General features: G+C 44.2%; 4 protein-coding genes across 13 annotated transcripts in view; 3 read left to right on the top strand and 1 right to left on the bottom strand.

Annotated features, from left to right (window-relative positions):
• Positions 1–200: 200 nt before the first annotated feature.
• On the top strand, positions 201–2,307 carry rbx1 (ring-box 1, E3 ubiquitin protein ligase; the record flags this gene model as incomplete). 3 transcript variants are annotated; one of them, XM_083676889.1, is made up of 5 exons in its annotated part: positions 202–346; positions 988–1,066; positions 1,160–1,230; positions 1,657–1,742; positions 1,937–2,307. In XM_083676889.1, the coding sequence occupies exons 1-5, from the start codon at positions 269–271 to the stop codon at positions 1,947–1,949; spliced, it is 327 nt and encodes a 108-aa protein (XP_083533015.1). In that variant the 5' UTR covers positions 202–268. The 3 variants fall into 3 exon arrangements, with proteins under 3 accessions (XP_083533016.1, XP_083533015.1, XP_083533017.1); XM_083676891.1 differs by having other exon boundaries at positions 263–320; XM_083676890.1 differs by lacking the exon at positions 1,937–2,307 and having other exon boundaries at positions 201–346; positions 1,657–1,746.
• Positions 2,308–3,011: 704 nt separating this feature from the next.
• Positions 3,012–8,039, bottom strand: st13 (ST13 Hsp70 interacting protein). The gene is made up of 13 exons (XM_083676877.1): positions 7,915–8,039; positions 7,427–7,561; positions 7,011–7,059; positions 6,664–6,751; positions 6,389–6,459; positions 6,078–6,144; positions 5,899–5,983; positions 5,675–5,785; positions 5,346–5,448; positions 4,875–4,991; positions 4,502–4,559; positions 4,006–4,211; positions 3,012–3,888 (listed from the first exon to the last, which is right to left on the bottom strand). The coding sequence occupies exons 2-13, from the start codon at positions 7,534–7,536 to the stop codon at positions 3,757–3,759; spliced, it is 1,197 nt and encodes a 398-aa protein (XP_083533003.1). The 5' UTR covers positions 7,537–7,561; positions 7,915–8,039; the 3' UTR covers positions 3,012–3,756.
• Positions 8,040–8,207: 168 nt separating this feature from the next.
• On the top strand, positions 8,208–14,642 carry xpnpep3 (X-prolyl aminopeptidase 3, mitochondrial). Of its 2 annotated transcripts, XM_083676873.1 has the most exons (10): positions 8,208–8,453; positions 8,855–8,977; positions 9,817–10,224; positions 10,361–10,545; positions 10,639–10,701; positions 11,907–12,020; positions 12,186–12,271; positions 12,533–12,716; positions 13,845–13,965; positions 14,205–14,642. In XM_083676873.1, exons 1-10 carry the CDS (start codon positions 8,396–8,398, stop codon positions 14,363–14,365), a joined length of 1,503 nt encoding a protein of 500 aa, XP_083532999.1. In that variant the 5' UTR covers positions 8,208–8,395; the 3' UTR covers positions 14,366–14,642. The 2 variants fall into 2 exon arrangements, with proteins under 2 accessions (XP_083532999.1, XP_083532998.1); XM_083676872.1 differs by having other exon boundaries at positions 10,361–10,701.
• Positions 14,643–15,084: 442 nt separating this feature from the next.
• Positions 15,085–21,374, top strand: part of ep300b (EP300 lysine acetyltransferase b) — a 28,691-nt gene continuing 22,401 nt past the window's right edge. For all 7 annotated transcript variants that reach the window (XM_083676861.1, XM_083676859.1, XM_083676857.1 and 4 more), the window contains exons 1-2: positions 15,085–17,394; positions 20,078–20,673. In XM_083676861.1, the coding sequence (XP_083532987.1) occupies positions 17,301–17,394; positions 20,078–20,673 (690 nt within the window). In that variant the 5' untranslated portion in view covers positions 15,085–17,300. The remainder of the gene's footprint in view (positions 17,395–20,077; positions 20,674–21,374) is intronic.

Here is a 21,374-nt window from a genome sequence, read left to right as displayed (position 1 = left end):
CGATCCGAGTTCAAATCTCGGTAGAACCTAGCATTTTGTCTCGTCCAGAATTCTTTGGATCACTCAAGAAATATATCACCTTCGCGTCTGGTCCATTGGCTGGATGTCACCATCGCGTACTATTTATAAGCGAAAATAACGGAACTAAAGTATTCCACAAGGTTGAAAGCCGACTTGCTACTAAAACATCCCCTTTAATTCACTGTAGGAGATATTTCTGGGTACACACGCACTCGGTGCGCAATCACGCGAAGATTCGACAGTCAAGATGGCGGCAGCTATGGATGTTGATACCCCAAGTGGCACAAACAGTGGAGCAAGTAAGAAACGCTTTGAAGTGAAAAAGGTAGAGAATCTATCTGTTTTTAAACACGAAATAATGGATAAGTGTTGAATAAACTCTAAGTGCTAGTGTTATTACAGCAAGCTTGATGACCTAGGTAACAGCAAGCCCGCACTTGCTAGCGGGAGGAGCTAGCTAGCGTTAGCTAACTTATCTCATTATGAGGGATGATGAGTCTGCGTTTCACTGACTTGTTGGGTAATAGCTAGCTAAGCTTTTGGTTAACAATCTAAAACTAAAATCACTAGTCAGCTAAGTGTAACGTGATTAGGCTAAAGTATCTATAAAACATGTAGAAGCACTGACATTTTTGCGAAAACCCATGGCAAATAGCTACTAGCTAGCTGGCTAGCTACTTACTTACCTAAGTCAACAGGCCCAAAATGTGATTAGGCAGTATTATCATGGCTAGACGTCACTTGGCTAGCCTGTCCCAATCAATGTTGTTAGACACAAACAACTGCTTTCCGTTGGAATCAGTTTATTACACCAGATCTTTTTATTATCAGGATTTGAACATTACTTGTCTGTCATAACATATCCCCACGAAACAGCTCACAATCATCATACATTTCTAGACCAACATACTTCGTAGTGATTGCACTTGAATGTCACTTACTTACTGTGCTTATTTTTTTCGACAGTGGAATGCAGTGGCACTTTGGGCCTGGGACATTGTGGTGGACAACTGTGCCATCTGTAGGAATCACATTATGGATCTCTGTGAGTATTCAGTAGATAGTATATTTAACTGTACAGGGCTTACTTATAAAGTAAGTATATGACGTTCTAACACATGACTCGTATTCCCTGTAGGCATAGAGTGCCAGGCCAACCAGGCCTCTGCCACCTCTGAGGAGTGCACCGTAGCCTGGGGAGTCTGCAATGTGAGTGAGACTTAAGGGTTTTGCATATACACACAAACTGATCACAGATTGTCCCGTATAGGGAACGATGCCACACCAAGCACTGTAATAGTTGCTAGTATCTTGAAACAACTTGACTGTTACATTAGAGAATCATATTCTTCTGCTTATAAATAGTCTTTTGATACTGCAGTATTCACTTAGATGATCGCAATATAATGTATGCCATTTAGCTGATGCTTTTATCCAAAGCGACTTACATTCCAGTGAGTGTATAGATTTCAGTATATATGGTCCCAGCAGGAATCAAACCCACAACCTAAGCATTGTTAGCGCCATGATGGCCACAGAGGACCACATATAAAGAGTGTATGTTGTCGGAAATGCAGTTGACTTTCTGAAATGCATATATTTGTTGTTTCACTCTTTTTTTCTCTCCTCTATCAGCATGCGTTCCATTTTCATTGTATCTCCCGTTGGCTCAAGACCAGGCAGGTGTGCCCCCTAGACAACAGGGAGTGGGAGTTTCAGAAGTGAGTATAATCCCTTTTCACAAGACTACCTTGGAAAGTAGATTGTAAAAGGTGTTGTAGGGTGGTATTGGGGGCGCCTGTGGAATAATACCTATATCATGAAGTCTAATGTAATTGCTACTCATTAATTGTTTGATTGTGGTTGAGTGTTGTATTGATTGACTGACTCTCTCCCTCATCTCTCTCTCATGCAGATATGGACACTAGGGTTAAAACTTTGGACCACTGCTTGGGCTTCTTCATCCTTACTGTTGTTACCCTTTGTATGATCCACTTTAAGTCTGAAAAGACATCTGCCCCCATTTTCCCCATGTCACTGTTTTAGGCTAGCTGGAAAACAACCCTTTTTTAAGTTGAATTTGCAATGTTGTTGTAAATTATAAATAAATCTCCATGTTATATCTAACAGCCTTGATTTGAATGGTGTGAACTACTATGATCCATGTCATTCTTGGAATCAAGTGGGGGTTTTTCAAGCTATTTCTTGAATGTGGTTCGTCTGTTATGGAAGTTACACACTATTTGCTGAAATGGAAGCTGTTGAATAAAATTTCTTTGGAATGTATGTATTGTTTCATCACAGAAAACAACATTTTGGGTTTTGAGATACATGCAGCACGACCCTTTAGGTACAGTATCATACATTATTCTGGAAGGCAAAATAGTGAATGGCTGACATATCTTTAACATGCTGAACATTTCACCCTTCTGAACACACCCTAGGCCTACAAGTGGTTGCCAGTGCCATAGCTTCACTGGCATGAGTTGACCTGGCCAGGCCAGTTGAGACAGCTTAGACAGTGACCCAAGCAGGGCCTGTCTGGACCCATGTGACACTGGGTGGTAATCCTCAGTTAGGAAGACCAACAGCCTGGGAAGATTAGCAGTTCAGGCCTGCTCCTCCAGGCATGGACAGCTGAGAGAGCAGAGAACATTGCTTGTAATACTGGCTGGAGATACCATGTGGATCATTGAGAGACAGACTGGTGTTATTGTTTCTGTGCCACTTGCCAGGTTGTTAGTGAGAGTTAGAGATGACTCCTAGTCATGTGGTTCTATCAATACAATGAACAATCCCTTGCTGAATATATACAGTATGTCATAGTTGCATCAGATGTGTTTCTAATAGAATAAGGCTATTCAGAACTAGCTACCACTAAAGTTTAAAAGACCATCAACTTGGTTCAATCTTGTAGAGTGCATAACATCAGCATTCTTGAGAAACCAACAAGAAGGAGGAAACCTTATGAAACTTTTTTTTTTTTTTTTTCAACAACCAAAGATTTATTGAGTTGAATTGATATTGTCCAACACAGATTCAAAACCAAAAGGACAGTTAACATCATTTTTTTGCATTTGGAAGAAGAAACAGACAGGGAAAAATGTTACGTTACAGTGAAGGTGAGTAAAACATTTGAAAACCTGAGGGAAAAATTATTTTACCGAAAACCCTACTGTATACGTCAACTCCTGAAATAAGACAAACGGCCATTGTTTTGGTCAGCTCAGTAGACACCACAGAAGATATGACCTATAACTCCACAAAGTAGTGTCTCTAAAACATTCCTCTGTGCTGATGACTATTACAAGAGGTCCAGTCTGACTATTCCAGGTTCAGGTAAGAAAACATCAACCTGTATTGAAGCGTAGCCCTAAGGGAGGGAGGGGATGGTAACCATATAGTTAGCTTTTGTAAGCGCTAAGCGCTGACTGCCTTTAACAGGCTGGCCCCCAATTAAGAACATAAATTGCTGTTGCCCCCCCTCCCAATCCCTTGCCTAGTATAAAACTTGCTGCATGCCTGTTCTTAGCCCCCCCATCACTTATTCCTCTCATACCCATCAGCCTATCACCATAGTATAACCCCATTTGATCCATACACAATGGCATAATCTCAAAAGAAGCCTTTTGATTCTCCAAATTGCCTGACGACATCCACTTGCTCCTCTCCCACCACCTTCTATTCTCCTTCCCTGCTCCTTTTCTCCTCCTCTTCTTCTTATTCTTCTCCACTCTAGGCCTGTGGGCTACCGAACTTGGAGCTCAGCTTGGTGATGAGGGCCATGACCTTGGGGTTGCCCTGGTACTTGGCAATGTTGGCTGGGTTCTGAGCCACGTCCTGGAAAGCTGCCATCACCTCAGGGTCCTACAGACACAACCACACACACAGGACCAATGGGATTAGATATGGATACAGACATGGACTCTGCTACTCGACTCGTGCCTGTGCAAGGCTTCATCTGAAACATAGGGGGTGCCATACCTTCATGGCATTGAGTACTTCAGGGTCGTTGAAGAGTTCTCCCAGTCCTGGCATGCCGAAAGGAGAACCTCCAGCTCCACCTCCAGGTCCACCTGGGAACCCACCAGCGCCCCCGGGGAAACCGCCAGCGCCGCCCGGGAAACCGCCAGCTCCGCCCGGGAAACCACCAGCTCCGCCCGGGAAACCACCAGCTCCGCCTGGGAAACCTGTAGGAGGAGACAGAGGAAACAGCCTTTAAAACAGACTGTATTGGACCCTACAGTGGTTGATCCTCTATAGTAGTGGTCATCAACCCCGGTCCTGAACGGCTACTCAGTGTGATGGTTCTTGTTGTCGTGTTCCAACCTACCACTAACACCTGAATCAGCAAATCATGGAGATCTTGATTAGCTGAATCAGGTCACTGTAATAATGGGCTGTAACAAAAGTCATGACCAGGGCTGGTGAAATGACACAGACAATCCTTTGATGAAATCAAACATTCCCTTCATCCTACCTGGGAAACCAGGGAAACCACCAGCTCCTCCCCCTGCTGCTTGTCTGGCCTCTTCCTCCTGTGGAGACAGATACAGGCACAGGTCAGAGAGGATGTAGACTGACTATCCTGCATCCAAATTCTCCACCCTTTCCTAAAGTAGGCACTCGTGCATTCCCTTACATATACTTGAAGGAGACTGGACTGGCATAGCCCATGCTTAAACCAATATGCTGTTAAAACCATGCGGGGAAAGTGCATGTGCATACTTCAGGAAAAGGGTGGAGAAAATGGGACACAGCAGAAGATGGTGACAATTACACTCAACAAAAACACATTGTTGTTAACTATGCTTCTTGCTTCAATTGTTCTCATGCTGCCCTGAATTACTCACCTTCTGTGCCTTCTCATGCTCCTCCCTCGCTTTCTTCACTCTCTCCTTCCTCTCCTTGAGCTCACGCTCCTCCCTCTTGCGCTCATACTTGCGCTTGTGCTCAATGATTTTGTTGGCCTATGGGGGAGAGGTAGAAAGAAAGAGAGACAGTGAGTGGGAATACAACCAGACAAGAAAAAGAAGTTCCAGAAGAAAGTTAGTGGGCTTGCAATGTCTTATTTTGGTAGTAGAAAAAGTTGAAAAGATGGTTTGGACGATAGAGATTTTTTACCAAAAGTAATAGCACACCCAGCTAGACCTCTCTGTGCGTTGTAAAGTTGGATTGGTGTGAAGTTGTAAGAGGAGTAGCGGCAAAATCAGAAAATCGGCAGGAAAAAAAATATGCAAACAAGTCCACTAATAAGTGTCTTTGATATCAGCGCAGTTTCAAGGAGATATGGACAAACAGGGACTCAGTGAGTGGGTGGGTACCTTGGGCTGAACCTCTTTCAGCATGGCACTTGCGTCTTCATCGTAGTCCAGTTTACAGGCTGTAGCCAGGTCCTTGGCTGCCTCCTCCCAGTGCCCCAGTAGCCTGACACACAAATAGGACTGTTGGTCAAAGTGAAGGCATCCCATATATGAGTGGAAGGTCAATTTAAAGGTAGTGGGCAGAGGTCGTGTTTTAAAAATAATAATAATAATATTTTTTTTTAAATTTATACAAATAGCAGTAAATATTTCTGCATTTCATGTACTGTACAACTGCATTGTGTCTGTGTGCATCAATGTTGGGGATGATAGCCTGTCAGAGATCATACTTGTGAGCCTTTCCCCTCCACTTGTAGGGCTGTGCAGAATCTGGGTTGATGTTGATCGCTCTGTCACAGTCTCTCTTGGCAGCATTGGGTTTCTGCATCCGGATGTAAACACTAGTTTCAACAAAAAAAAAAAAAAAAAAAAAGTGCTTAGTATCACTACTATACTGAATTAACCTGTATAACCTGTACTAATGTACGAAAACAAGTCTAGCAGCGGCACTCACCTAGCCCTTTTGGCGTACATGATGGCTACACATGGGTTGAGCTTGATGGCTTCAGTGAAGAGGTCCAAGGCTTTCTGCAACTCACCTGCATTTGATAACAACAGGGTGAACATTACATTTACAGAAACGTGCAATGGTGAAATGAGTGCACAAGCACAATGGATGGGAAAGCAACTCACCCTCTCCTAATGCTTCAATAGCCGCCATCTTCTTCTCATTGGCCTGATCCATCATTTCCTCTGTGACCTAAAAGAACACAAATAGTGATGCACTAATTGTTTGAGCCCTGTCATGGAACATTTCAGATTCCATGTCATGTTCCGTTTGGGTGGCAAGACAAATCTTACTTATGGGTTTAGGGAAAAACACACGATTTTAGAGCTTGCATGTCCACTAGATGTATTGTCAAACATCATGTGGTATTCCATCCAAACAACTATGGATTGATTAGCCTTCAGTCGAGGATTACAGGTGCAGTTAATAGCCTCACCTCCACCTCCAAGTCTCCCATCTCCTGGGGTTCATCTGTGTCTGGCTCAATCACCCCTTCATTGTCAATTTCTGAAGGAGCACACAGACAAGGACAAGTGAAATCAAAGTTCCTCAGGAATTGTAGATACAGTTAGTATCACTCAAGAACTGAAGTAAATTTCTTCAACAGCATTGTTGAGTCTGATTATGTGTATCCATTTCTTTCTGAACTCTATGAGTCACCCTAGGTAAATGTGTGGACACTAGGTGAGGGACTGCGAGAAGCGACCGTACCTAGGTCACTCTCCTCACTCTCAGAGGTCATGGTGGGCCCAGGAGCAGAGGCAGGGGGAGGAGCTGCTCCGGCACATGGACACCCACCCTGAGGAACAGACAGTTAATTTGCCGATCATGATTTGCTATCCACAAGTGCTATCCACAAATGACTACCTACTGAGGCCCATACAAGTTAACAGGTGAAATATGTAGTGAATGGAGGAATGTTGTGTCTTAGTGAGACATACGGTTCATAATCACAACAACCATCACCCGGATTTATCAGTAGGCTTGTCTTTTGATTGTTTTTAATTTAATAACTATTGTGGCAGTGTTGTAATTTCCGTGGGATTCTCTCATCTCACCTTACATGATGACTCATTTTTGGATGGTTGTGGAATTTTGGCTCCCATTCTAGAAAAAAAAGAGACAAGAGTATTCTATGAAATATCATTCTCTCAACTATGAACATTTACACCACCCACCAGTCCTCAAATCTAACGTGCAGTGAGTGAGAGGGCGTGACTGCGGCAATGATGTTCAATCCGTGTAGATGAAGAGGGCTGTCAACTAGAATATATTCTTAACATTCAAATGTATAACAATTTCGACATTACACAGCTCCTTAATTCATTAATGCTATGACACATTTATGACAATGCATTTCAACAACGTTTTCAGACAGTGTGATCAACCCGAATTTCTTGAATTTAAAGAAATCACTAATCTGATGTTGACGATAAAAGGCATGTGATACAGCAGAGGAAAAGGGATTATTTACCCCGTCAACCAGGCCCGGACGAAGCCGAGCTCGGGCAGGTGCAATACGGAGGGATTATCGTCGCACAGCTGCACGAAGGCCTTCAACTCTGACACTTTCCGGGGGTCCATTCTGACTCCTCTGGTCCAGCACTCGCTACACGGGGAGAGAAAGAGAGTAAAAATCGAAACTGTTAGCTACCGTAGCTAGCTAAATGTTTGCATTGACTGCATGCAAGAACCGAACTACCCACCTAAATATGATCTATCCAATCGAGTTGTGAAACCATGTATTACCAATGAGTGAAACACAGTTTATCTAACACACAAGACACGTGCACTATTTGTGAATGAATTCAGCCATTAATTTTAGAGTGGATTGAGGATGGCTAGAATATTCTGGAATTTTGGCGAGAAGCCGTGTAGCAGGTATTGTTTTGATGATGGCCATGCAAACTGCAATAATATTAACAGAATTGCAATAAAACATAGCATGAAAGTGCTAGCTACCTGTATGACCAGTCAAATCTTCAACGACAGGCAGTTACGAGGGGAGAAATGTAACCGAGCCTCTACCACGACCGCGCTGATTATCGACGGTGTTGGTGAGATAATTTTAATCAGGCGTCAATTAGACGGAAACATATGACAAACAAAAGAGGTCCTGCGTTATGAACGGGTTGTCGCAAACAAATTAGGTCATACAACTGTGTATCCAATCAGAAAACTCACATGCCGCTTCTTCCACCAATGGCAGGATAGATCTTAAAGGGGAGGCCGAAACTGTCACCTTCTCATAAGCAGGGCACTCCAGCTACATTAATTAGTAGGCAGTTTTTCACATGCTGTCCCATTTCCTAGGTATTGATATGTGATATAGTCTATTTAAGCTTACTACTATATGTAATTTATCTTCACTGTATCTACCTCAATCAATACAAAAATCATGGTGGTAGTTGACTGTCGCTGACAGCCTCACCGACTTGCAACAATGTTGCCCTCACCCAACATTCTCACCAGATCGGCCGTCCAGTTGCTGTCGAGTCGAGGTTAGAATATTTGTGTTGTAAATTAATTTCCTCGTATGTATTTGAATAGTACATTTTGCAATGAAATTGCCCAGAACAAATTAGCTTGTCTTTGACATGTTTCCAGCAAGTGGTTGGCAGTTACCCAAAGGTCTTATGAAAGTTCGCATGCAGTTTATGTTTGTATAAGAAGTATACTTGTCACGTCTGTGTCACTAAGATTATTCCCCCAATTCTATGTACAGCTTTATTGATCCAGACTCTCTGGTAAACATATTTGGACTCTTTCTGACCTTCATCTGTGTGACCAGCTGTTTAACTTTCACACTAACTCTTTCAAATGCTGTGTATCTAAGAGTAGGTAGGCCTGTTGTGTGACCCTCGCCTGCTTCACTGAAACCTCTCTCTCTCACTGTCTGCAGGATGTGTCTGGTGTCCATGCCGGAACATTTCTGTCAAACCAGGAGGGTGGAAACAGAAGAAAGTTCCATCAAGATACCTTGGCCAGCCAAGCCCCTTCTCTCACCCACACCTTATCAAACATGGTGAGTCTGTTTGTGTGTATATGTGTAGTTTATTCTCAGGTACAGGAATGAGCAACAGTTGATACGATCAATCAATAGGTTTATTACAATCAACATGTTGCAACAAGGGAACAATCTCCAGCATCACAGTAGAGAAATTGTCCAACCTCCAATAGGAAGGACACAGCTTATATACCAAGAATTGAATAAAATTAAATGATTGTCTGTCTGATGCACCCTGTACGTCAATTGCTATCAACACATTAAGAAAGAACATACAGATACAAAAGACAGATCATGTACATACATAACACTTCACTTAACCAGACCATGTGGTGCAAGCGGACTCACTTCTGTCAGGGACATTCTGGCCCTGAACATCAGTCGACAAGCTTAGAGATTCGTCAGTAGAACATAAAAATATTCGTAAGGCTAGAAAAGATTCAGTGATATGATCAGTCGTACAATCAAGTAATATACTCACACTATACACATAGTGATCACACATAATGGTTATAGAAGTATAAACATAAACTTCAATAATCTCAGAATTCCCCCACCGCAATATTTTAGGAGAAATGTACATTTCCTGTGCTCACACATTTCCCGTAACATGTTAATTTTGTCCTTTCTGTGACAACCACTGATCTCTGTAGCAACCATGTAATTGTATGCGATTCATACAGCATTACAGAAAGATTTGATTTCTCTACCAATCTTTGAATCTAAAAGTTGTTGCATCTAATATAATAGTTATTTCCCTCCTGGTGTTCTTTCCTACATTGTTGACTCTTTTTCCATCCCTCCTTGTCTTCCTCTCCTGCAATATTGACTATTTTCCCTCCCTCTTTCCTTCATAGGTGAGGTGACTCCTGGCCTGACCCAAACAGAGTATGAGCTCCGCAGACAAAGACTAGCCTCCCTCATCGAGGCCCAGGCGGACCGGCTGGGGCCCACAGACTCCTCCAACTCCCACCTGGTCATAGTCCTCTCCCACCCCACCCGCTACATGACCAACGACATCCCCTACCCCTTCCACCAGAACCAGGACTTCCTCTACCTCACAGGCATCCTTGAGCCCAACAGTGCCCTGGTTCTGTCTGGCACAGGCCGCCCCGACCATGCCATCCTCTTTGTGCCCCGCAGGGACCCGGCCCGGGAGCTGTGGGATGGGGCCAGGTCGGGGAAGGACGGGGCGGCAGCATTAACGGGGGTGGAGAGGGTCCACAGCACGGAAGAGCTGGGCCTGGTTCTCAAGAGCCTTAAAGGTAGGGGATGTCTGGGGGGGGGGAGATCTGTGAGGGGCTGTAGTCATTACCTTCCTTGCAAAGTGACAAAAGAATGAGGCAATGTCTTACAGTGCCCTACCAGTGGTATGACTCTCTCTCTCTGTCTCTATCTAAGGCAGCACTGTGTGGTATGATGGCTCCCAGCCCTGCCATCCCCAGCTCCACCAGACCCACGTCCGGCCTCTACTGGAAGGGGGGCCCATGTTGCGCTCTCTCAGGCCCCTCACACACTCCCTTAGGGCCCTCAAGAGCCCCGCCGAAGTGGCCCTCATGAAGAAGGCTGGCTGCATCACAGCTCAGGTGAGTCCCCTCACACATGTCATCAGTGAAGTACTCAAACTGTTAAAGCTGTTGTTTCCTTATAAAGATCCTCTCGACCTCCCTATTTTTCAGGCATTCAGGAAGACTATGGGTATGTCTCAAGGGAACATTGACGAAGCTCTACTGTATGCAAAGGTGAGGTGCAAGTCTCTGACCACCGCTCTGTTGTATGTCAGATGGTCCTTTAAAATGTATTTTTGTGTACTGTATCTCCTCCTACTGTACTCCTGTAAATGTGGGAATATTGGCTTGACAGGTGTTTCTGGTTAGTCAGGTGTGTTCTGTCACATCATTTGTGCAGGCATAAGAGAGCTGTTAATGTCTAGTATTGATTTTAGGCTTTGCATTTGCCTTTGGAGTTTGCTATTGGTGTCTGTCAACATGAGGACCAAAGAGACTAGGAAGCCAGTATGAGGCTTCCTCAAAAAAAAAAGGATGGTCAGGTTACAGTTTGCTAAAAAGTAAGCTTGCAGGGGTTATATAGGGACTATTATTATCATGTACCAGAGTGATTGCAAGAGGAAAGTTTGGAGAAAAAAGGATCTGCCCAAGATTTACAGCACACCATCTTATTTGTGAAACATGGTGGAGGAGGTGGTATGCTTTGGATATAGCTGCCACTAGAACTGGCTAACTTGTCTTAATTGATGATGTTACTGCGGACAGCAGCAGCAAAATGTATTCTGAAGTGTACAGAAACATCTTGTCTACTCGAGCACAAGCAGATGCCTCCAAATTCATTGGATGGGGCTTCATTATACAGTAAAACAATGACCCCAAACATACTGTCATAGCAACTACAGAGTTTTTCAGGGCCAAAAAGCGGACAGTTCTTTACTGGCCAAGTCAATTTTCAGATTTAATTAATTTCCTGATGATAAAATTTTAGGCAAAAATACCTAAAAACAAACAGCAACTGAAAATGGCTGCAGTACAGGCCTGGCAGAGCATCACCAGAGAATATACACAGCGTCTGGTGGGATCAATTAGTTGACTTCAAGCAGTTATTGCATGCAAAGGATTGTCGACCAATTAAACATGAACAATTAAAACATGTTGTACCCAATCTGAAAAAACAAACAAACATTGAATTAAAGCTGAGAATCTGTACTTTGACCCCATAGTAATTGTTTGATTTCAAATCCAAACTGTTGGATTATAGAGCGAAAAGAAGACATGATTCCTCTTTCCAATACTTATGGAGGGCACTGTACAGTAAAAGTGTGGAATTTGAAAGATGTTTTAGAATTTGAAACTGCTAAATGGTCAATTGTCACCTCTCAGGGTTGTGAATAATGACTTCACATTACCCTCTCTCTCTTTCAATCTCTAAATCTCAGTTTGACTTTGAGTGCCGTGCCCATGGAGCCAACTTCCTGGCCTACCCTCCCGTGGTCGCCGGTGGAAACAGATCCAACACACTTCATTACATAAACAACAACCAGATTGTCAAGGTGAAGGGAGATATATTACTGATGAACGTGGGCGGGCACTTGAAAATGAGGTCAAACTTCTAGATTACTTTTTAGATGGATTACAAATGAGTAAGAAACACTGTATCTCTTCCATCCGGTCCCACTATTGATGTGTTGAATATCCCATCTTCTTCTCTCTCTCAGGATGGGGAAACAGTGCTACTTGATGGAGGATGTGAATATTTTGGTTATGTCAGTGATATCACTCGCACCTGGCCAGTAAATGGAAAGTAAGTGTAATCTTCATAAAAGAAAGTGGCGCATATGTCGTAAGTGTTAAGATATAGGGCCGGGGGGACATTTTGGAGTGGTGTCCCCTCTTCACCTTCATTTGCACTCTTTCTATTTACTCCCTCCCCCCTCTAACCAGTCCCTCTCTATGTCTGTGTGCCTGTGTGTCTGCCTGCCTGCCTGCCTGCCTGTGTGTGTGTGTGTGTCTGTGTGTGTCTGCTTGTGTGTGTGTGTCTGTGTGTGTGTGCTCGCCGGCCCAGGTTCAGCCCAGCCCAGGCGGAGCTGTATGAGGCAGTGCTGGAGGTGCAGATGGCCTGTCTGTCTCTGTGCTCCCCAGGTGTGAGTCTAGACCACATCTACAGCTCCATGCTGACCCTGCTGGGACATCAGCTCAAAGAGCTGGGCGTGGTGAAGCGCTCCACCAGTGATGCTGATGCTCTCAAGGTACTTTCCTCGAACCACATCTTAACGTGGTTCTGATTAATGTATTTGGGACAGATTACTCAAGCACTCCTTTAGTGATAGTGGCAGTGGCACCATGTTAAGCATCGACAACGAGCATCGGGTTTGACTTCAAAGATCACATTATTATTGTCTCATAAAATGTTTTAGTGATGAGACTGAATAAGTAATTTGGTCTGTCTTGTGGCTTTTACCATTGAGGCTATTGCTGTCAGAAATCGATGACTAATTGTATAGTAGTGGGTGGTAAGCTGCCTTTCTTGTGGTATCATTTCCTTTCACGTTACCTCACATTTTAGAATAATATTTTTGCCCCTGCATCTCGAGTTGAGAAATAAAGTGCAATCAGAAAGCAGCTACACAACCGAAAGCAAAGCACACTATCAAACACTTACAGTTAACATCTTTCCAGGGCAGAGTCTAGGAACTTGGTGTTTATTTTTACTCTTTTCAATGGTCTGTGGTCAGGAAATGATCATAACCTCTTCTGGCCAATTTAAACTGTATAATAGTGACCTAATTACACCCTTCATAAAGCACACAATCCCAGTGTGCTACCTACAATAGAGTCCTTTCCTGTAGCAGTTAAACTCTGGGAAATGGGATGAAAGCAGGCCAAACCAAAGATACAGTTAAGCAACTGGGCTATTTCAAAAATCTGGTGTCTGGAATAGAATGTGTACAGTAATAACACAAGAGATATGTTTGTTCAAAGTCCATAATGCAAAGCTGAGTCCTGATTATGAAGATTAACAGTTGATTCATGTCTGGAGGAACTAAATGTTGTACATTTGGACAGGATTTCTCTGGAAACAAATTCTAGAGTGTAGCTATGGGTACAGTATGTGGTTATAATGTCAATGTACCTCAGTCAACCTTCTCTCCAGATAAACAGATGTTTACAGGTAAATCATTAATAAATAAACAACAAAAATACATTAACTTATATTTTTTTAAATCAAAACCTACAGACCAGATATGTACATTTCTCACTATGCCAATAAATACCTTGGATATGAAACACAGTGAATGGGTTTAAAACTGAATGAGGAGATTAGGCTTGCAGGGTTCCTTGTTTCTTGCTTCCATGACCCATATCTCTCTTCTTAGGCGGCTCGGCGATATTGTCCCCACCACGTTGGCCACTACCTGGGCATGGATGTGCACGACACCCCTGAACTGTCCCGCTCTCAGCCCCTACAGCCTGGGATGGCCATCACCATAGAGCCAGGTATGCATGAGCCAGGGTCACACACACACACACACACACACACACACAAACTCTCTCTCTCTCTCTCTCATATGCATGCACATTGTACATGGTCTCATGTACTTCTACACTCCTTCCACACACATTCATATACAGTGGAAACAGCTTGCCAATCCTAAGATCCTGTATAATGTCTGTGCATGAATTCAATGCATTGTAACGAGCACACTCCCATCTGCTTCCATCTCCTCGTCTTTCAGGGCTGTACATCAATGAGGAGGATGACCAGGTTCCTGAGAGATTCCGTGGACTTGGGGTTAGAATAGAGGATGACGTTGTGATTCAGGACGAGGGACGACCCCTGATCCTGTCATCTGATGCACCCAAAACCATTGCTGATGTGGAGAGAGCCTGTGCATAGAGAAAGTGCTGCCTGAGAAGCATAGGAGACACTGCACCTTGTTCTCAAATGGAATGGTAGAGAGTACGTGGCCCCAGAATTCTGAGAGTTGTGTGTGTGTGTTCGTTCAGGAGAATGTGAGCACCAGAAGATCTGCCTCAAGATGAGTGGCAGCCAAGTATTGTTTGTGGGTTACTGGAGGACCTGTTGGATCTGTGTGTTAATGTTATCAACCTTTTCTCTTTTATATAAATAATAGAATCGTATCTGTTCTCACAATAAAAACAAATACACTTCACAGGTTCCTTGAAGGATAGTATAGTAAACTGCCTAGTGACAGTAGATGAGTTTTTGCTTGGTTATTCCCTGGATTGAGTACAGGAGATGACTTTATTGAAATCAAATGTGTGCCTCGGTGAAAATGTTGTTTTGTGTGCAGTGCACTCTACTCAAGAGTAGTGGATCCCACATGAAAAACAGCCTTGCACCAGTATCTGACCTATTTAAGACAAATAATATTAAAGGCATCGGTAGAAGATACGACTGGAAGGATATGTCGCAATGACATTCTTTAAATCTGTCGAGCTGAGTCGAAGCCAAGATGGTTTATTATGGCGAAGCGCCACCGGAATTATCTTCCGCTGGTGCGTATTAGTGGAACACGACCGCCCCCTACCCGTGAAAATGCCTGTATTGCAACTCCGAAAGAGCACGAAAGCGTTTTCCGGCAATGCCGAGCACCAACCCCCCTTCACGCCTAATGTTGCTGTACCTCCAACCCTCCCCCCGTATCAGAGGAGTAGAAACAACAAGCCGCCATTTTGTTTGTGCGGACAGACCGAAAAGAGGCAGGAGATACCGAGGAAGCGAGCGACTTTAGCGCCGATAACAGCGACTCCGAGAGCCGCCGGTGAAAGAGTGGCGGTATCGTGTCGGAGCAAAAAGAGGAAAAAAAAGAAAAAGGACAAACAAGAGATAAGGCTAAAGAAGAACGAGGGAGTGAAAAAAAAAAAGAAAATTTCTTTGAAAATCCAAGGAAGGGGGTGTTTTTACGGAGCGGAGAGGAGAGGCGGAAGAAGCAATATTTAACGAAGGAAAACCTGCGAGCGAAAAAATAGAACATGAAAAATCATAATGTACCCATCCCCGTGGAAGAAAAAATGCCCGCATAGACATATATAACGATAACTAGCTGTTGGGCATAAGGGGGGGGGGGGAGAGGAAAATACGGATTTAAAGGAAAGGAGAAATTATCAGGATAAACGCGAAGGGGGGCATCTCCATCACAAAGACTCAATGAAAGGATTTTGTGGACCCAAAATATTTTTGGGGGTGTTGCTATCTTTATTTTAGGGAACCGAAGATTCCTACTTCTAAAATAGCCATAATATTGTAGCGACCCCCCTCGCTTTATCCGATTGTCGCTCATCGCTGTATTCTCTTGTTCTTGGTTGGGATTTTTTATTCTTCACTTGCATTGCAAGCCTAATCAGTATACGCAGTGACAGACAATTGTTTTGCAATATTTGTCAACCATTTCATCTTCTCAAATCAATGGTTATCCTATTGCAGTATTTTATTACCTGTTAAAGCTTAACAAGAAAGCTCTTCTCAAGCACAGGGCAAGTAACCCTATGGAACGTCCTCTGCGAAATACAACTAAACGACTAATTGGATCAATCTGATAGGCCATTAATTGGCAAGATTTTTGCTAAGATAAATAAACATCAGAATTCGTCTGAAATTCTTCGTCAGTAGACAAGCAGTGATTTTTGATTACTCGGTTGGTTAAGATTTTTTTTTCTTCTTTTTTTGCAAAAACCTTCAACCTCACTGACATTATAATTAAAAGGGGTGCAACATCGAAATGTGCAAAATGTGTGTCCGGTGGTTTATAATTCATTTAAAAAACTCAAAAATTACATGATGTAGCCTGCAGGTACATGCAACGGGGAACTTAGTAAATGCACGGAAATCTGAATTTCTAATAAGAACTCAATGAGCATAGCTTTTTCAAGAATGGAACTTGGTCGGTATTAATTTTTCAACATAGCTGCACTTCAATGCTTTTTATTCAGTTGGTCTGAAAAACAATGGAAGTTGTCGGTGTTGAATTTGAGCCTGCAATCAATGTTTTAAATGCATCTCAGACCTCTATCACCCATTGAGACAGGGTATCACGGTTTTACATCTCAGAATATCGATAAGCCTATCAAGGGCTTGCTTCTACGTATGGGGATGGTTGTGATTTTCTTTCACTGCGGGACACATTTATCAGTATTTTTGGATTAAACCAATTAACTGTCTGCAGGATCTAATCATCTTTTTTGAGGTAATGTTGGGAACAAATTGCATAGACTGCAATGGAAATTCAGATCAAGTGGAAGATTTATCCGTTCTCGGGGCTCTCATAACTGTTGCATGAGACGAGGCCCCCAAAGTTACCACTGGGGTACGTCTAGGCTGCGTTCTTTTATCGCGTTTCCCATCTTGCTTCCCTGGCCACGACCCTTCAGCAGAGCGCTCTAGAATTAAACACTCGATTTGGCCGCCGACTATGGCGGAAAAGACTAATGCTGCCACGGAGGACAGGTCTTGGGACAATTTCTCCGTCGCCGAAGAGGCTACATGAGGTTGTCGAAGGCCTGCTCACTTGTCTTTTTCACCGACTCCACCTTCCCTTCTCCTGCGCGACTCGGAGAAATCTATAAAGGAACCAGATCTCCGACAGGGGAGGGGGATTGATAGCTACGGCAAAGGATAAATCGAGAGTGGGAACCCTGAAAGGAAGAGTAAAACGCGATTGTCTCCTTTCCCCCTACCGTCCTCAAACGGTGGGGGAAGAATCTTAAAACATTTTCGGAGGAGAAGTCTGTCAGGACTCCTAAGGACGCAAAACAAGGGAATAAGACTGTCCTTTGTGGATCTATAGCTATTTTTTAATTCTTGAAAAAATATGGCCGATAATGTTCTGGAGTCTGGCCCGCCTTCAGCCAAGAGGCCTAAACTATCCTCCCCGGCTCTCTCAGTGTCTGCCAGCGATGGAAACGGTAAACATTTTCAATATTAACAAATAAGCTGTTTTCTCAGCAAGCTGTCCAGGCAGAGATGTGGACAAGTTGAGTCAACTCTCTTCCATTACATGATATAGCTTGGTAGCTAATTCGCCAGCTACAGTACAGTTCACGTAGTAAATTAAGTTTTGAGATGCTTGACAGCTTGTCAGTCAAAGTCTGACGGGCATGGTTAGTAAACCACCTAGGCGATAAACTTGAAAGTTGAAAGCGGTAAAGTACACTCTCTAGCTGGACATTTGCAAGCCAGCTCAAGGCTATATTAGCTAGCTAATGTTTTGATGTTTTCAGTGCTGAAATGTGTGCGAGCTAGCCAACTTAGCTAGCTAAAAGTTGATCAGCTGAGCTAGGTGGCAATAGATAGCCGTGTTTTAGCTGATAATACACTGATTTAATGAGGGGTTAATTTATCAACATCTGTTGTGTATGATTGTGTTTGCTACCCTGCTAGCTAGAATACTTACGTTGTTGTAGTTAGCGTTGGGCCCTCATCACTTTGTTGTGTGCTGCATTGTTGTCTAGTGGCTACCGCTAGCTAGCAAGCCAAGTTCGAGTCTCGTGAGCAGACGAAAAATGTAACAATCGCATGTTGTCCCTTCAATGTAGCAATTAATCGGACGGTGTGTGCACGCAGGCCGTGTAACTTTCACATTCGTTCAGTTTTGGTGTCTGGATTGTAACTGTCGTGTTAGGTTGCCTTCGATGATATTACCATTGTGTCCCGTCGGCGCTTTTGTTCACCCCCATTCAATAGATGACACCCAAAAATGATTCCGGGATTGCATGTCCACAAAGTTCATTATTTTATATCGTTGGATATTACGGTAAATGTCAAATGGGCACACTGAAAGAATGTGTCAACGTTTTCGCGGCATACCTGAATGTGAATAACTTCCATACTGATATGCATGCCATTGTGAAGTGAGCTGCCTTGCCCGGTAATTGGTACCCATAGTTTCACATTTAGTTTGACTTCTCTATCATGTGTCTGTCATAAGGATGATTTAACGCACAAATTCTAAAATGCAGGGTTGGCCATATCTGAGGTCCCTTATTAGTAGTATTAACTTTAATCTCAATGTTTGTCAAACAATGTATTGTTGTCCTGTGAGTGATGACACCCTATGTTATAATAAAGTGACTTAGTCAGATACATGTTTGTGCACAATCTATGCTGAATAAGCACAAGTGATATTTTTGTCATTGACTGATTGCTTTCTGCACTCCGCATCTGCACTTCAACCAGCCTGTGAGGGGTAAGGCGGCAGGGGTGCTGGGGAAATGGTGGCTGTTGGAATAGGCATGTCAGTCAGCCCATTAAATGGCTTCTGTGGGTTGCCTCCCGTTGTGACAGGAGTCTGAGGCATCACTGCCTGGCTGAGTCTTGTGTGGACCAATAGTAGCTCTAGTCTAGTTGATGAATGTTTGAGCCATCAGTCACTGTTTCAGCTTGGTACTGAAGGTAGGGTCGCTGCTGTGTGTTAACCACCTTAACGTAAACATGGTCCCCCCAGAGCATATGAGCTCACAACCCAAAGTTTGTGTAGTGTTCGTCCAGGAGTGTCAAGGGATACAAATTGATATGAGTTGAAATCGGTGAATGCAGAGGGCTTGTTTTCTGTCATTAATGACACTAGTGCAGATGTGATGGGAGGTTTGACAGTGCTACGTCTGTGTGTTGCATGCCTGTTCTGAAGACTGCCTGTACTGCTGGAACCATGCAGGACAGAGGAATGGCCAGGGCGCTCCTGTAGTGATGGTGGTATAGAAACTTGAGTAGATGAACACACACACACCTGTGACTCTGACGTTCATATGATGCCTGAGTTGGGATGCATAGTTGCACGTTTGATGCACAGCCGATGTGTGCAGTAGATCAGTTCTGATTTGCTTCAGGGATGTTATTTCTAAGATGGCTGCACTCTGCTGCTGCTCTTAAGTAGGAGATGGCAAGAGGTTAGACTGTGTGCAAGATGCTGTTAGCCTCTGGCATTGTTCAGTCGCTGCCAAGCAAACCTCCTCAACCTGCTGCCGTAAACAGGCCACTTGCCTCCTGTTTATGAAGTGTTAAATCCAGAGGTGTTTGCATGCCAAATGTCGTCATAAAAGAGTTTGGCATCTTCAGTGCACTAAAAGTTAATGTTCTTGTGTGACTGAGTGCTGCTTCATTCAGAGGGAATGGAAGTGGATCTGCAAGATGCTGCTGAGAAAGAGCACAAGACCTGCTCTCTCTCCGACGTTGTAGAGAGAGACCCAGCCTAGAGTTTTTCCCCATACAGACGTACTGTACTGTACACACCTGTTCTGTCAGTATTTACTCCTCTGTGGTTTAGCACCTTGACCCTACCTCATCTACTCTCCATGTTTGGCACCCCATCAAACCACAAACTCATGCCCAGGGGAGGAAGCTCGGCTCTGGGAGGGAGCTGCTGCTGCACTGGCTCCAGGCTCCAGATAGGGGAGAGATTATTCTGTAGTGTTCTTTAGATAGTTGAGTTTCTTTCTTGAACAAATTTCAATGATGCTTCTGAAAAAGTTTTTAATTAATTTGCCTGGATCTTCAAAGGACAAACGCCCACTACTGTTCGCTGCTTTTAAAACCCACTTCAGAATACCACACTAACCATGATCTCTCTACTACTTTCCCTTCTCATCCTAGATTTCGGTTCACTTTTTGACCTGGAGCATGACCTCCCTGATGAGCTCATCAATTCGTCGGAGCTGGGCCTGGTCAACGGAGGAGACCTCAGCCAGCTGCACGCCAGCATGGGAGGAGGAATGGGAGTGGGAGGAGGCCAGGATGCCGCCGCCAAACACAAACAGCTCTCCGAACTCCTCCGGGCTGGAGCTCCTTCTCAGCAGGGGGCCACCAACAGCCCAGGCGGAGGGGCCCCTATGGGGGGCCTCCTGGGCAACATGAACGCTTCCCCCGGGGGGCCTGGTCCCCAGGGCCTCGGTCCCCAGCAGCAACACCCATCGCCCCAGCAGGCTGGCCTAATGCAGCAGGCGGGCATGGTGGGAGGACTGAACAGGGCCATGATGGCCCAGAAGGGCAACAATGGACAGCAGCAGGGGCCTACGCCCCAGGGCATGATGGGGGGGCAGGTGATGAACGGCTCGCCCAGGATGGGGTACACAGGGAACCCTGGGATGGGGAGTAACAGTAACCTGCTGGCTGAGACCCTGCAGCAGGGGGGGCAGCAGATGGGTGGACCGGCCGGGATGAGGCCTCAGCAACCTGGAGCACTGAACAAGGTAGGAGGTTCTAGTCAGTTGTGTTCTAGAATGGTCTGGTGTTCCTTGATGATTACAGGAGTAGGATTGATTATGTGTTGGCGTTGCTGCAAGGTTGCTCCGGGCTGGGCTTGGTGTGCACTCTACTATCCTGTCTCAATCAGTAGGGTGGGGACTCTGGACAACAGTAAAATGGCTGTTTAAAAAAAAAAAAGGTCACATTAGCTGACTTGATTGACACACAGATTGCTCTGAATGGAAATCAAATTCTGGGGAACTCAAGGGACGGAATTAGCAAGACATGACTTAATGCGTTAAGTGCCTCATGCAAGTATTTCGGTGATGCCGCCAGAGCAGATCCATTGACCTTTTACCCTGTTATTGTGGCTGCTGCTTTCCAGCTATCACATTGTCATAGGCACATTCTTACAAAGGTACTTGACATTGCTATGAAAATAACTGGGTCTTTTGTATGTCGGTGCTGTTAAGGTCTTATGCTTATTTGTTGGTGCTGTAAAGATACTAATCTTATCAGTTGTCACCGGTGTTGTCACAAGGCTGGATGTCTAGGGGCAATGGAAGAGGCTTTGTGTTATCAGGGTGTTATTTGCTGAAGTTGATTTTGCTTGTCTTAAGTCCCAAGAAGTCACCACTTCAGGTCTTATCAGACAGGCAAGACCGGTTCCGTTATAGTCTGGCTGACTTGAATAGCAGAAAAAGTG

The sequence above is a fragment of the Argentina silus genome (genome assembly GCF_951799395.1).
Source record: "Argentina silus genome assembly, chromosome: 9".
Classification (NCBI taxonomy): domain Eukaryota; kingdom Metazoa; phylum Chordata; class Actinopteri; order Argentiniformes; family Argentinidae; genus Argentina; species Argentina silus.
The sequence above is the reverse complement of the archived record's forward strand: the minus strand, read 5'-3'. Positions and strand labels throughout refer to the sequence as shown.